We start from the raw sequence: 13,214 nt of genomic DNA, 5'->3' as shown, positions 1-13,214 counted from the left end.
ATGTGAGACAAGATATATTTTTATCTATTCTATTAAAATATTATTAAAAGTAAGAAAAGTTTTGGGAAAAAGAGAAACATGTGAAAGAAAAAATGGAAAAAAAATTTGGGAAAAATAAAACATGCAGAGAAAAAGTAAGAAAAGATTTGGAAAAAAGAAAAAACAGATAAGAGAAACAATGAAAAATAAAATAGCTCCCTTGAAAAGTACTACTACATTTAGCCTTTTTTTTTAGCTCTTTCAATCAAATATCTATTTTACTTTTTTTTTTTTTTTTTTTGACTAATCCAATGTAAGGAGTTTTTTAAACATTTAAAAAGTTATTTTAAATAAAAATAACATTTAGCTCTTCCATTAAGAATGTTCTTAGTTTGTTTTTTCGCTAACTTAGCCATCCCCTTCGGGGGCGTGAAACTCGTTAAATGACACAATAATAATAACATATACCACATCATAATTTTTATTTTTAAAAAATAGTACGAAAAAAGAGAAGACCCACACCGTGCCCATTGCCATCGTTCAGTTCAACGATTTTTTCTTTTTTTTTTTTTAAGAAAAAGATCATTCTTTTAATCTAGACATAATTATCTTTTCCAAAATTTTATGAGTATTAACAAACATTTTTTACACGTTACTAAATGAAAGGCTTGGTAGATTGGCAGTAAGTGTTGTTTTTAACACATACTTTACAAAAAAAAAAAAAAAAAAAAACGGTGAAAAGAAAAGGCACAACTCCAGCCAGCAGCCAACCATTTGAACAAGATGCTTTTACTAATGTATGAAAAATAATTTTATAAAAAAACTAGATACAAGCGTAAGGGTGATTACAATCAATTCCATCACCACCTGGGGGGACCGCTAGAGCAGCTGCTTCCATTTCAAAACATCCGTTACTACCTTGGAAATAAAATTTATTTAAAGCTTGCGTGGGTTCACCAACCTCCACCACTGCTTCCAGACCATCCATTTCCAGGCTGGGACTGTGAAGAGCTCTTGGGGGAGGGGGCGGTTCCCCAACCGGAACTCCTATTATCAGCACCAGCAGCAGCATCATTTCCACCGGCAGCACCCCAATTTCCTCCGTCGGCACCACCACTTCCATTGCCCCACCCACCATTGTCACTGCCACTTCCACCACTACCCCAACCACCTGGGAAAGCCTCCCTGCCAGGAGAATTTTGAACTTTAGCACCTGGAAAATTTCCCCAACCATCTTCCCCGTCCTTGCTAGCCGAATCCCCCCATTTACCACCATCATAACTCGGATCCTGTCTCTCCTTCCCAGAACTATTTCCTCTATTGCCATTATACGAGCCTCGACCACGCCCACCATACGGCCTAGGCACCCCACTTGGATGCCCATCTCGACCACCACCACCATTTCTGTGATCATTTCTTCCTGTAAAACCAGACACACAAGTCACAAAAACAGAACCAATGCATTCATGCAAGTGTTGATGCATAAAACATAAAAAAGTCGCAAAAACACATTTGATGTTTGTTTCTGCAGAGTTTACCTGTTCTTGAACCAGGTGTAGAAGAACGATCCCTGTCATAAGACTGACCTCTCCAACTATCCTCATTCGTTGAACCACCCCAGCCACTACCCATGGATGCACCTGATGAGCCCCCAGTTGCAGGGCTTCGCATTGGCACCCTAGCAGCAACTGATCTCAAAGATTGTGCTGACTGAGGATCATCAACATGTCTCTGGAAGTATGCCACAAGCCGATCAATGTCCTCAAACATCCTTTTCCGGAACTTGAATCCCTTCGGATATAGACCAACATATTCATGGTGTGGATTTGTACTCCTTATAAAAGTCAAGATGAATGTGCCTGGATGCTCATCAGAGATGCCAAAACAATAAACTATCCTCATAGGATACTCTGATTTCTCAATCTTTAGGAGTTCATCAACTTCTGCTTTTGTGCCCTTTCTGAACTTGCGATAATTTAACATTGCCTTTAAATGAGACACTAAGGGATCAACATATCGATCCATTACCTAGGGTTTCATTCAATAAACACATGGAAAACGGTTATCAGTTTACCTATGCCAAACTCATATCCATAAGAGCAACATCAATAGGCACAAAGCTCATGCCTCCACCCACCGAACAACAAGAAGGATACAATATTGCTTCGCATCAAAATCATATTTTTATTCAAATGTCTATTTGTCTACAATTTGTGAACTAAAGTATTTTGAGCTGCTGCAATTTAAAGCTAATCAACAATCCACAAAGGACTTTTTTCTTACCAGAATAATACAACATCTACATATTTCTACCATTTAGGAACGACAACTAAAAACCTTTGGACAGTTACAAATGCATTCCATCTTTTCCTTGATAAAAGAAATTCTCGACGTTATTCTGTGATTAGTTCTACTCATTTAAGACAGAAGGCATTCCAATTCAAGATAGAAGGTATTCCAAAAAAACAAACCATACATAAGCTGATTTGCTTAGGTTATTTCAAGCAGATTCAGCTTGCTTTGGGTGCGAAAACTCCTGACATCAATTATCAGAATGCCCCATTAATCAATATACATGTTGCACAGATTACTTGTCAAAAAGAAAATGTCAAGCAGATTCAGAACCTACAGCACTTTTCCGTCATCATCAATATTATAAATAAAGCACAACCAATCAGCAAAAAAAACCCCTGAAAAACAATACTGACCTCATCCAAATCCTCAAAAGTGTCTTCCCCAATTTTCAATGTCTTCCCAATACGAAGTAAGCTTGTGATGTCCTTATGCTCCTTTCCACCTTCGACTATGTCCTTGTGAGCATAAACTCCATCATAAACTTTGAGAGTTAGAGTTAAATGAGAAGGCCCATGACGACTGGGACTGATAATACTTTCCCCCGGATCCTTGTCCGACAAGAACTGTAGGACATAGTGGAGGAGAATTCAAAGTCTTGCCAATATAAAGGGAAAGTTATGACACACAATAAAAGGACAAGTATATACTCGTAAATAAAATTATATCTTGGTCTCTTCAAGAAATGGTACAGTATGATTTAAATCCTACAATTCAAGTAACAAAGCACAATATCAACAGATAAGACTCAAAACAATTTAGACAAACCTTGAGCCATTTAAATCTGAAAAGCAGAGTGGAATTTGTCTTGAAAATCATTATACAAAAAAAAAAAAAAAAAAAAAAAAAAAAAAAAAAAAACCCTCAACTTGTCAAGTGAATAAATAACACTTTCTTTGAACCAAAGTGTTCCTTATAATGGCATGCAGATAGAGCACCAACACAGAAAATTACAAAATCCTGTGAAACCAAAAAAGTACTCCTTCTACACCAATCTAGGGTCCACAGGCTCAGATTAAATTTTTTTCAGAGATAAAACTCTGAAACCCAAAAGTTGATGGGCATGGGTTGTCTTTCTAGAAAACATCTTTTTCCAGCTTTTGAAGAGATCACGGGTAAAACCACCATTTTCCTTTCTTTTTTTTTTTCTTTTTTTTTTTGAAGTAATTGGAGATTTTATTGATAAAGGGAAGAAACATCATGTTCAAAAATAGATTTTCCGAAAATCACAAACAGATGACGTCACTTCCCTCGCATACTCAAGATTACTGCCTGACGAGTGCAAGAAAGCTCTGCTCAAACCTCCTATGGGGTCCATGAGTTTACGAAAATATACGTAGTCTCATGCCATTGGATATTAACAAAGTTATTGTTGATACCATACCTCCTTTGCTTCATCTAAGGTTATATTCTGGAAGCGGGGGTGAACAATCATCCTTGGCTTAAAATGCTTCTTTGCAAGCTCCTTTTCTTTGCGAGCTTTGTCTTGCTCACTCTGTAGCCTGCTCCGATCTTCATGGTAGTAGGGATCAAGGTTTCTAGCATACTGATGTCGATTACTTCGCATCTCACTCTCTCTAGAAACTAGGAAAACCTGATACCTGTTCTTTTGAATTGATTTAATCTTGCAGGTGACAATGTCACCCTCATGTAGCCTGTCAGATAACTCAGGACTCTCCCTCCAGTCATCTGAATAGTCTTCCTTCATGAGCATCCCAGTCAATCCAGACTCAAGCACACATATTGCTTTTTGAGCTTGCACCCTGCGGACTGTGGCTTGCACAATTCTCCCCTCAGCAAGGGTGTCCTCGGTCTCACCTGAAATCATATAGAATTCCTCATCTTGACTTGGCTCTTCATATTGCTTACGCCAATCCTGAAACCCCTGCATTAGTTCCCTTTTTATATCGTAAAAAGTCTCCCTCTTATTCTCACGGTTCTTGCCTTTAGCATATGCATCCACATCAAGGATTCTCAAAATATTAGGCCGGTCTCTAACATGCTCTATTGCCATCTCCAGTGCATCGTCATCATCATTTGCATCACCACGTATGTCCTCGTCATAAACATCTTTGGCCAATTCTTGTGCAAGGCCATAAGATTCTGGATGTATTCTTGTATCATCCAACAAATCAATGAACTGACTGCTGCTAGCAGCCAATCCACTCCGCCGGACACGCAGAAAACCAACCGCATTGACGAATACCTTTTTACCAAGTCCATGCACTGTGACAAAGTCCTTTCGGGTAAAAATTGCCCCAGCTCTTACCAAAGACCTCTGTAGAAATGATGCCTTTCTGGGTCCAAGCCCAGAAATGAACTGCAAAGGAGCAAATAACCATTCATGGCTAATAGCCAAATTAATGTCAAGGCCCACCTGATTTGTGACATCTACCATAACCTGTTCAACCATCCCATACTTCTCATCTGGGGTGAGAAAGTTCTCTAGTGAACTAAGTTTCCATGACAAGATCTCCCTTCCTGGCCCACAAAGTGTAGCAACCATTGCCAACGGATTTTGCAAATATCGCCCAAGAGCGGCAGCCCGCTTAACAATGCCTGACAAGAGTGAACAAAATCAATTAAAGAAATCTAAAAGAACACATTAAGGGAGAGGCAGGAAAAAGGTAACAAAGTAAGTACCTGGCTGTCCAGGTAGCTGGTCAGATGAGATCCGAGAGTTTTCATAAAGACGAGGTAAAGATTCGTCACCATAAACAATGCTTAGCCCATCCATCTCATGGCCAACATCTCTGGGATTTTCCTCCACCATCTTGAAAATAATCTGATAAACGCAAAGTGAACTAAAATAAGACCTCATGCATCAAATGAGAAACAAAGTACGTGAAGTGAATTACTGATTCCAAACAGAGAGATTCATAAAGTATCACATAGTAATGGAACTCAAGTCTCTGGGAAGCAAAAACACGTTTATATAACAGCCCAAATGCAGAAGGAATAGAATTGAAAATAAGAAAAGATATACCCTAAGTCCTATGTTTACATCAACCACTAATTAAAAACAAATAAAGATTAACAAAAAAACAAGATTCTCACTTCTCAAAACCACTGCAGTTGTGGATTACTCTTTTATTGTTCGGCATTGAGCGATTTTGAGAGGAAACAATCTAGTAAAATGTTATCCTACTGCTATGCCAGACTATATTATTCAAGGATGAAGATAAATATTTTCTTAAATTTGTTTACACTGTTACCAGAAGGTTTGGCACCTCTTACTCCCTATGTATCCCAACAAGTCATTCTAGGAAGCTGGAGTGAAACTATCAACCGAAAATGTTAGATGTCAATTATAGAACACTACAAAAATCTAATCAACAGGAACAACACATGACATAAGTGTCAATCTCATTCCTCTGCCCCAGTGCTTATTAATTAACACAATGCAATCTGTTCACATCTGACCATGTCAGAACCATTAGAGACTCAAGAATACATCCAAACATGGAAACACAACACTTCTGCCACAAAATGAAATGCCTTCTTTTTTTTTCTCTATAAGTACTCAAATTAATTTTTTGAGATAAATGCAAAATCAATCCTTATGATTGGCCTAAATTAAAAATCGCTTATTGCAGTATAAAATATAATTCAAAGGTTCTCAGGGCAGGACAATATAACAATTTAGTCCATGCAGTCAAATTTCGTCAAAACATTTAACGGAATCCATTAGTGTGCCATGTCAGCACTAATAAAATGATGACACGTGTCACTCTTAATAAAAAAATATATAAATATATAAAACTAAAAAATTAATGCCACAAACTAATATCAAACTGTCCAAAAAATTCAAAGAAGAAAGCTAATAGAAGCTAACCCAGGTGGTGGGAGAAAGCTCTAAGAGCGAGTCTTCGACGCATGAGGAGTTGTAGTTGTAAGAGAAGGAGGAGAGGTCGGAGTAGTGCGTTGCAGTGGAAGAGGAAGAAGAGGCCGAAGCCGAAAGTACAGAGGACGAAGAGGAGGAATAGGACGAGGAAAGGAAGATCCTTGAATGGCCTCGGCCCGTAGTTGTAGGAGATCTGGAGGTATTGTGTGGGGTCGGGTTCAGTTTCCGGTGGTGGGTCGTCAGGTGGCTTGGAGAGGAGGGGATGGTTGGGGGGAAGGAGGAGGCATATAAAGTTAAGGGTTTGTTGAGTTTCTCTGTGCTACCCATCACACACACTCACGCAGAGAGGGGTATGGAGGAATTGTTCTGCGTTTGATTGTTTAGCTGGACAGCAAGAGATGAGAAATCCTTCTGTTTAGGTGGGCATAATGGATCAGAGATGCCTTGCCACCACCTCTTCTCCTTTCTTTTTTCTTTTTTAAATTAATTTTTTAGTTTTATATATTTACATTTATTTTATTAAGAGTGACACATGTAATCATTTTATTGGTGCTAACCGTGGCACACTAACGGATTCCGTTAAGTTTTTTTTACAAAATTTGACTATAGAGACTAAATTGTTATTTTGGCTTACCCCGAAGACCTCTAAATTATTTTTTATACCGTAGGAAGCGATTTGTAATTTAGGCCAACCATTGCACTTTAACACACACATACTCTTCCAAGGAAACATAACTACAGTGAACCCTCTCAAAGCAGCACTATAATAAGAACATACACTGACAACAAAATGAAACAACAGTGGAGCATTACTTATTTCACGTCATAAGTTGCAAAACAAAATAGCTTGTTGTTTAAAATAATATTAATAAAACAACCACAATCATTGCTTAAATATTTAGGTTTTAACTCTTTAGAAGGTAAAAAAAAAAAATATCAAAAGTAGTTCTAAATGGATCCATCTTACAAAAGCATATAAACCAAAGCCTACAACTTAAATAAGATATATTTCTTAGACAGCAGTTTTCATTTCAGTTGACAAAAATTGGTGGAGCGGTACTAGAATTATCTTACAAAAGAGAAAAATCTGACAGATCCAATTTAGGAAGAAGGGAAGACACAAGAACAAGTGCACACTGCATCTCACAAGCACAGCATAAAATGCTACTGACAACATAAGAAAGAGTACCAGAAAACTACAAGATCCATGAACCATTGAAGCTACGCAAAGTGCCAAAAGTCCCAGGGATATGATAAATGCTCATCATCTCAAGAAGATTAACCCCACAGTAAGAATTCAATGACTACCATAGAAAGCTAAAATTATGCTCACCTCATATATATCCTCCTTCAGGCGAGTACAAGACAAATTCACAGCACCTAAAACAACAACATGTGGTTGGTGATCCGTCATGAACTTTAATACCCGTTCCTGGTCATTTTTCTTACGTTGTTGGTCAATAACATTTTGAGACCGCAAAGTGAGGGACCCAGTGTAAAGCACATCCAGAACCTCCCCTGATGAATCTAACATCACAAAAGTGGTTGCTGGCTTTCCAGGGCCCCAACAGCAAGCCATGACCCTTGGTGCAGCTTCATCGTCTGAGCTGATATCAGTTTCCTTCCGTTGATATGGTCCTACTGAAACTTTATTCCATAAAACATTCCCATACTCCATCAGTAACCAGTTTTTGGCTCTACTAGTTAACAAAGATCTTGCTTCTTTCTCCATTGAAGGTAGAAGAAAACCAAAAAGAGCATCCTGCAATATCAATTTCCTCTGCTCGTTCCAAAGTTGAGCAGATTTACTGACTCCATCACTAAGATAATACTCATTAAAGTCACTCATCAACTTATTTAAATCCTCTTCAGGCATCTTAATAGTAACTTGAAGAAGCTTCTCCTCCTCAGCCTTCTGCATAAGGAGCCACTGTGCATCATCAAATGCATTTAATGGCTTCTCACGCAACCACTTCACCCCTGCAAACTGATGAAAAGAATCTATTGCCGCATTCCCATCGGGTGTAGGACATGTTGATACCACAGCATGATCCATAAAATTGCTACGAACATGCTTCCTAACACATGGCTCACAACTTATCTCCACAGCTGCCTGGACAAGCCACAGAAAATTGGCAATCAAAAATTACAAGATGACCCTATGATCAAGCATTACATACAGAAGCTTTAGCATTGAGAACTATTGATGACAACAAGAAGCATACCATGTGCCTAGCTCCTTTAAGCACAGCTTGAGGTGTCTCAAACATAGCACATGTAAAATTTGAAGCCATCTCTTCTGGTGTTTCCTTAGGATCCTCCAACTCATCGTTTCTCTACAATCCAATGAAATGAGAAACTTAAGTCTCCATTCAACAGAACAAAAAAAAAAAAAAAAAAATCCAAGAAATCAGATTAATTTACCATCTTTTCTAATGATAGCTGCAATCCAAATTGCTCAGAGCTGTAACCAAACTTGCTTGCAACCTCCCATAGGCCAGCTTTACCGCAAACACTATATAGTGACCTCCTCTTAGGCCTCTTGTATTGTCCTTCATCCACACCAACTTCACCAGATGGGAAATGCAAGTTAAACTTGGAGTCCACATCATCAACCTCCCTTTCTGATTCTGCTGCCTTGAGTGACTTCATAATTGATTCAAAAAGTTGCTGATTTAAATTGAGTCTTGTTTCATCATATACCCGTCGAGATTCTTCCTCGAATCGCTTATTGTAGTATGATTGAAGAGCACTCTTACGCTTCAGCAGCATTAGCCACTTTCTGTCCAAGTCTTGAATTGCCCAAAGTACCTTCATGTAGCAAATAGAAGTTATTTGCTGATTTAGTCCTGCCGTTAACAAGACACAGTTTATGTCTACAAGTGCAATACATACCTTGTGCCACTTAAGAGTGGGAGCCCCCTCATTCTTATCCTGATTGTCATCATCTACTTCAGGTTGCTCAGGATCTTTGAACAGGCTTAGGCACTCCTCCTTTCGATACATAGCAATAAAGGGGATCTGAAGGCATGAAGAAAATGCCAGAATAATAAGATAAAAATCAGATCAAAGAAAGTGAGGCTACCAACTTAGAAAAGAGAATACTGACATCTAACTTCTGCACATGCAATAGGTCCAAAAATCTCATGATATCATCCTTGTTAATAGAGAGATCCCACCCATCCTTAGGAGTCCCCCTGCCTCTCTTGCCAAACAATGGTATTGTACCAGTTGCAAGTTGACTATGTATCCAGGCGCTCTCTTCATCTATGCTAACTTCATCCAATGGAGGGGAACCAGCGCTTTCTTCAGTTATCTGCCAAATTTTATATATATTATTTATCACATGAAAACACCTAGGTGACATATGGAATAAATGTAATGGATTTAAAGGCATGTCAAACCTGCATTCTCTCCGGAACATCAAGGTCCCGAATCTGGTCATCCTTCTGTGTCATATACTTCTCAGACAAAACTATTGGTTCAAATTCATCTTCAAGTCTCCTTTCTCTATATTCGCTAGAATCGAAACCTTGCTTACGTTGCAGCAAGAGGTCATCAACATCACCAAATATTTCATGAGCTTCCTGCAAAGCAGACGAGGAAACTCCAGGTGCCCTCCTATTCCCAACTTTTTTTGGCCGCTTCCCTCCTCTACTAGAGTCAATTAAGTAAATAAGTTATTTAGTTAAACAATATGACATGTCAATATTAACAGAAACACACACAACACACTACAACATACTTGGGAGGAGCTCCATGCTCATCATCTTCATCAACAATAAAGTCTGCCATCTCATCCTCTTCACCAATGTCTGCATCCTCTTCATCTTCTGGTTGTTCCTCCTCCTCAGCAATGTCCTCAAGTGGAGGACCTACATTATCGCAGCATATAGTCAGTCCACAGTCAACAGGCACATATACCAATCTTTTTTAGAAGACAATACCTTCATCATCACCAAATAAACTACGCTTAAGCTTCTCCTCTGCAGTTCGCCCACTTTTACCAGTTCCAAAAATTTCCTCCTCATCAGAAAACCCAGAGGGTTCCTCCTCACCAACACCCTGGGCTTTTTTCAGCCGCTTAAACTTTTTGCTCTGCTCAAAAAGTTTCAACAAAAAACCTTGAGACATGAGCTATAATTCTTACATATGCATAGCTCTAGAAGGATTGAAAACAATGTTAGAGGATGAAATGAAAAGATATCAGGAAAGTTTACAACCTTCCAACGGGGAATAGTAATATTGTTGTCCTCCAGGAGCTCATAGTCATCTTCATCAAGTGTATAATTCTCTCTAAAAAAGTGGAAATGGAAATAGTTACAAACAACAACCTACCCCAGCTAGGGTATTTTGAAAAAAACTAAGGAAATGATGAACAAGATTTGCAATTTATAAAACTTTCACATTCATTAGAGGGGAAAAGAAAACACATATCAACTAGCCACAAATTTTTTTTTATAAGTAATATTTGCCCCCAAGGGAAGGGGTAAATATCAACTAGCCACAAAGTTAACATGTTAGATCCAAAAAATTGAATAACATTTGTTTCTATCGGTATCAATTAATAAAGACAACTATTTATCTATTCTTTTTTTCTTACAATTTCCCAAGCACCAACAACAAAATCAAATTCATAAAAAGGAAATGTGCATTTTATAAAATTTAACAGCTCAAAGGAAGAAAATTCACTTTTTCTTCCTTTTTTTCTTCTTCTGCCTCTCCTCATCACTGTCTGCCCTCTCCTCTTCATCTTGATCCTCTTCTTCATCAACGTCATCCACTATAAATCCATCCTTCTCATATTCATCCTGCCCTTCTTCTGCATAATGAAAAAAATTAAAGGGTTATAGTCTCCACCAGAATATTCACCTTGATAAGATCCCAGAGTGGAAAACCCAGCTAAAAGTCCCCAAAAAAAAAAAAAAGAGGAATTACTTTTCAATAGCACACCATTATCAACAAAATAAAAAATATAAATAGATAAAAAGTAACATCTGTATTACTTTTTGATATAAGTGACCAAAAAAAAAGTAACACGGGTGTTACTGACGGCCACGTAGGAAAGATATGAACTTGGCCTTGACCATACAACCAGAACATAAATTTTAAGGGTAAACATGAAATCTTCATGTAACAGTTGATTCATATCTAAAAGAACAATCAATTATAAAGAAGTATAGATAAAACTTCACGTCAAAAAGTTTCAAAAACCACAACTGAAACATTAGTCGACCACCAACTGGAAATGATTCCAACATGGAATATATTTGTTCAGGAAAATAAATTTCTGAAAACCATTCTTTCCCAGAAACTTCAAAAGAAACTATATAACAATGCCATCAAGCCTAACCCTTTTCAAAACCCAGTGTTATCACTTCAGGGAAAAATAAGATTTAGAATCTCATGCCTTGATTAAACCAAAAGAAGAAAAAAAATCCACAGCTCACTCACAATTTCTGAACTCTGTTGTCCAAAGTAATGAAAACCTTAAAAGCTTCTCCGCAAGCTTCACAACAACCAAAACACAATTAAGGTTTTCCCATCGTTTTTGTGCCCAAAATACATATTGAAATCCAAACCCTGAGCCAATAATTCCTTTATTTTCTCATCAACCAAACAGACCCCAAACACAGAAAAATCCTCTACCCAAAATCGTCATCAAAAACTGGTTTTAGAGTGCATTTGGCACAGCAATTTCTCAGACCAAAAGAGAAAATGTACTGTTTGGAGTGCATTTTTTAAAAATTACAATTTGAGCGTTTTCAAATCGCACTTAAAGGGTGCATTTTGAAAAAAGCAAAGACCAAACTGCAGTTTTACCAAACACTTAACTGCATTTTAAAAATCGCATGTTTTTAAATAGCAAACTCAAACATATCCTTACAGTTGGTTTGGCTCTGCAATTTGGAAGGCCGAAAGTGCGTTTTTAAAACAAAATAGCAGAAAGTGTGTCGTTTGGAGTTCGTTTTAACAAATAAAGGTTTGAAATTGTTTGAAAAAAAAAAAAAAAAAAAAAAAAAAAAAAAAAAAATCTATGTTTTCAAATTGCAGGTAACCGGATGCATTTTACAATTTTAAAGATATGATTTTAAAGGCCAAACAGAAATATTTTCAATGACTTAACTGCATTTTAAAAAGTCGTGTTTCGAATAGAATGTTTTCAAACCAAACGGAGCCTTACCCTCCATGCAACCAAACGAACCCTAATTCGAACACTAAAACCCTAACCCACCAATCAGTCCACAAAACCCGAACGAAAACAAAACGTAAATGAAACCCAGAGCCCCAAACCTCAAAAAAATTGGGCCTAAAAAGTGGAACCTAAAAGCCCTTACCGTCATCTTCATCCTCTTCATCGTCATCGCGTCTTGCGCCTCCATGGACAGGTTCCCTCTCGTCCTCTTCTTCGACCTCGACCTCATCTGCGTGGGAATCCAACAACAAGGGCGACAAATGTGAGAGACCCTGAAAGCTCTAGGGCTTTCTAAGTCGAAGCAAAGAGAGAGTCTTGGAGGGGGGGGCTTACCTTCTTCGTCCGAAACTACGGTTTTCCCCATTGTCCGAGAAGGAAACTAGGGCAACGAAGAAGAAACTGAGGAAGAGAGGCAGATAAAGAAAGCAAAGAAAGAGAGAGAGAGTTTGTGAATGCGCAAGAGAATCTGAGCGAAGCCCAAGAAAGCTGTGTGCAAGAATTGTGAGTGAGGGGGAAGAAGCGAAGATCTGTGAATTCGTACGCGTGCGCGTGAGAGAGAGAGAGAGAGGCTGTTCGAATCTATAAATATGAGTGAAATAAGAGAATATGTTAATGGTCATAACATAAAGCTTAATTACATAAGGCTTATGGCAAACTTCTCTCCTAAGTCTCATTTAAAAAAAAAAAAAAAATTGATAAAGAGAATTTTGAGATTATGAAAATTTGAGAAAAAAGATTATTTGTTTGGTTTAAAATTCAATTTTTTTTACACGTAGGAGAGAAATTGGCCCTGAGTTGAATTTGTGTTATGTCCGTATCAAACCTCATAACTTATATACGGAG

At 37.9% G+C, this 13,214-nt stretch overlaps 1 protein-coding gene across 3 annotated transcripts; it reads right to left on the bottom strand.

Annotated features, from left to right (window-relative positions):
• Window positions 1–741: 741 nt before the first annotated feature.
• Window positions 742–12,937, bottom strand: GTB1 (global transcription factor group B1). 3 transcript variants are annotated; one of them, XM_059606289.2, is made up of 17 exons: window positions 12,705–12,937; window positions 12,514–12,600; window positions 10,868–10,997; window positions 10,399–10,471; window positions 10,123–10,276; window positions 9,921–10,050; window positions 9,580–9,832; window positions 9,285–9,491; window positions 9,071–9,196; window positions 8,600–8,986; window positions 8,401–8,511; window positions 7,509–8,288; window positions 4,975–5,116; window positions 3,716–4,890; window positions 2,688–2,897; window positions 1,518–2,007; window positions 742–1,399 (listed from the first exon to the last, which is right to left on the bottom strand). In XM_059606289.2, the coding sequence occupies exons 1-17, from the start codon at window positions 12,733–12,735 to the stop codon at window positions 933–935; spliced, it is 4,953 nt and encodes a 1,650-aa protein (XP_059462272.1). In that variant the 5' UTR covers window positions 12,736–12,937; the 3' UTR covers window positions 742–932. The 3 variants fall into 3 exon arrangements, with proteins under 3 accessions (XP_059462272.1, XP_059462273.1, XP_059462274.1); XM_059606290.2 differs by having other exon boundaries at window positions 9,580–9,829; XM_059606291.2 differs by having other exon boundaries at window positions 10,123–10,273.
• Between the last annotated feature and the right edge of the window lie 277 nt (window positions 12,938–13,214).

Source organism: Corylus avellana, chromosome 10, assembly GCF_965113065.1.
Source record: "Corylus avellana chromosome 10, dhCorAvel1.hap1.2, whole genome shotgun sequence".
Lineage (NCBI taxonomy): Eukaryota > Viridiplantae > Streptophyta > Magnoliopsida > Fagales > Betulaceae > Corylus > Corylus avellana.
The sequence above is the reverse complement of the archived record's forward strand: the minus strand, read 5'-3'. Positions and strand labels throughout refer to the sequence as shown.

What these genes read in the sequence shown, in the direction of transcription:
- GTB1 (XM_059606289.2), bottom strand. Translation starts at nt 12,735, where the DNA reads ATGGGGAAAACCGTAGTTTCGGACGAAGAAG. An exon ending in TTAAAGGAGCTAGGCACATG is followed by an intron (nt 8,289 to 8,400) that starts GTATGCTTCTTG and finishes TGGCTTGTCCAG; the next exon opens with GCAGCTGTGGAGATAAGTTG. An exon ending in TGAAGGAGGATATATATGAG is followed by an intron (nt 5,117 to 7,508) that starts GTGAGCATAATT and finishes TGCGTTTATCAG; the next exon opens with ATTATTTTCAAGATGGTGGA.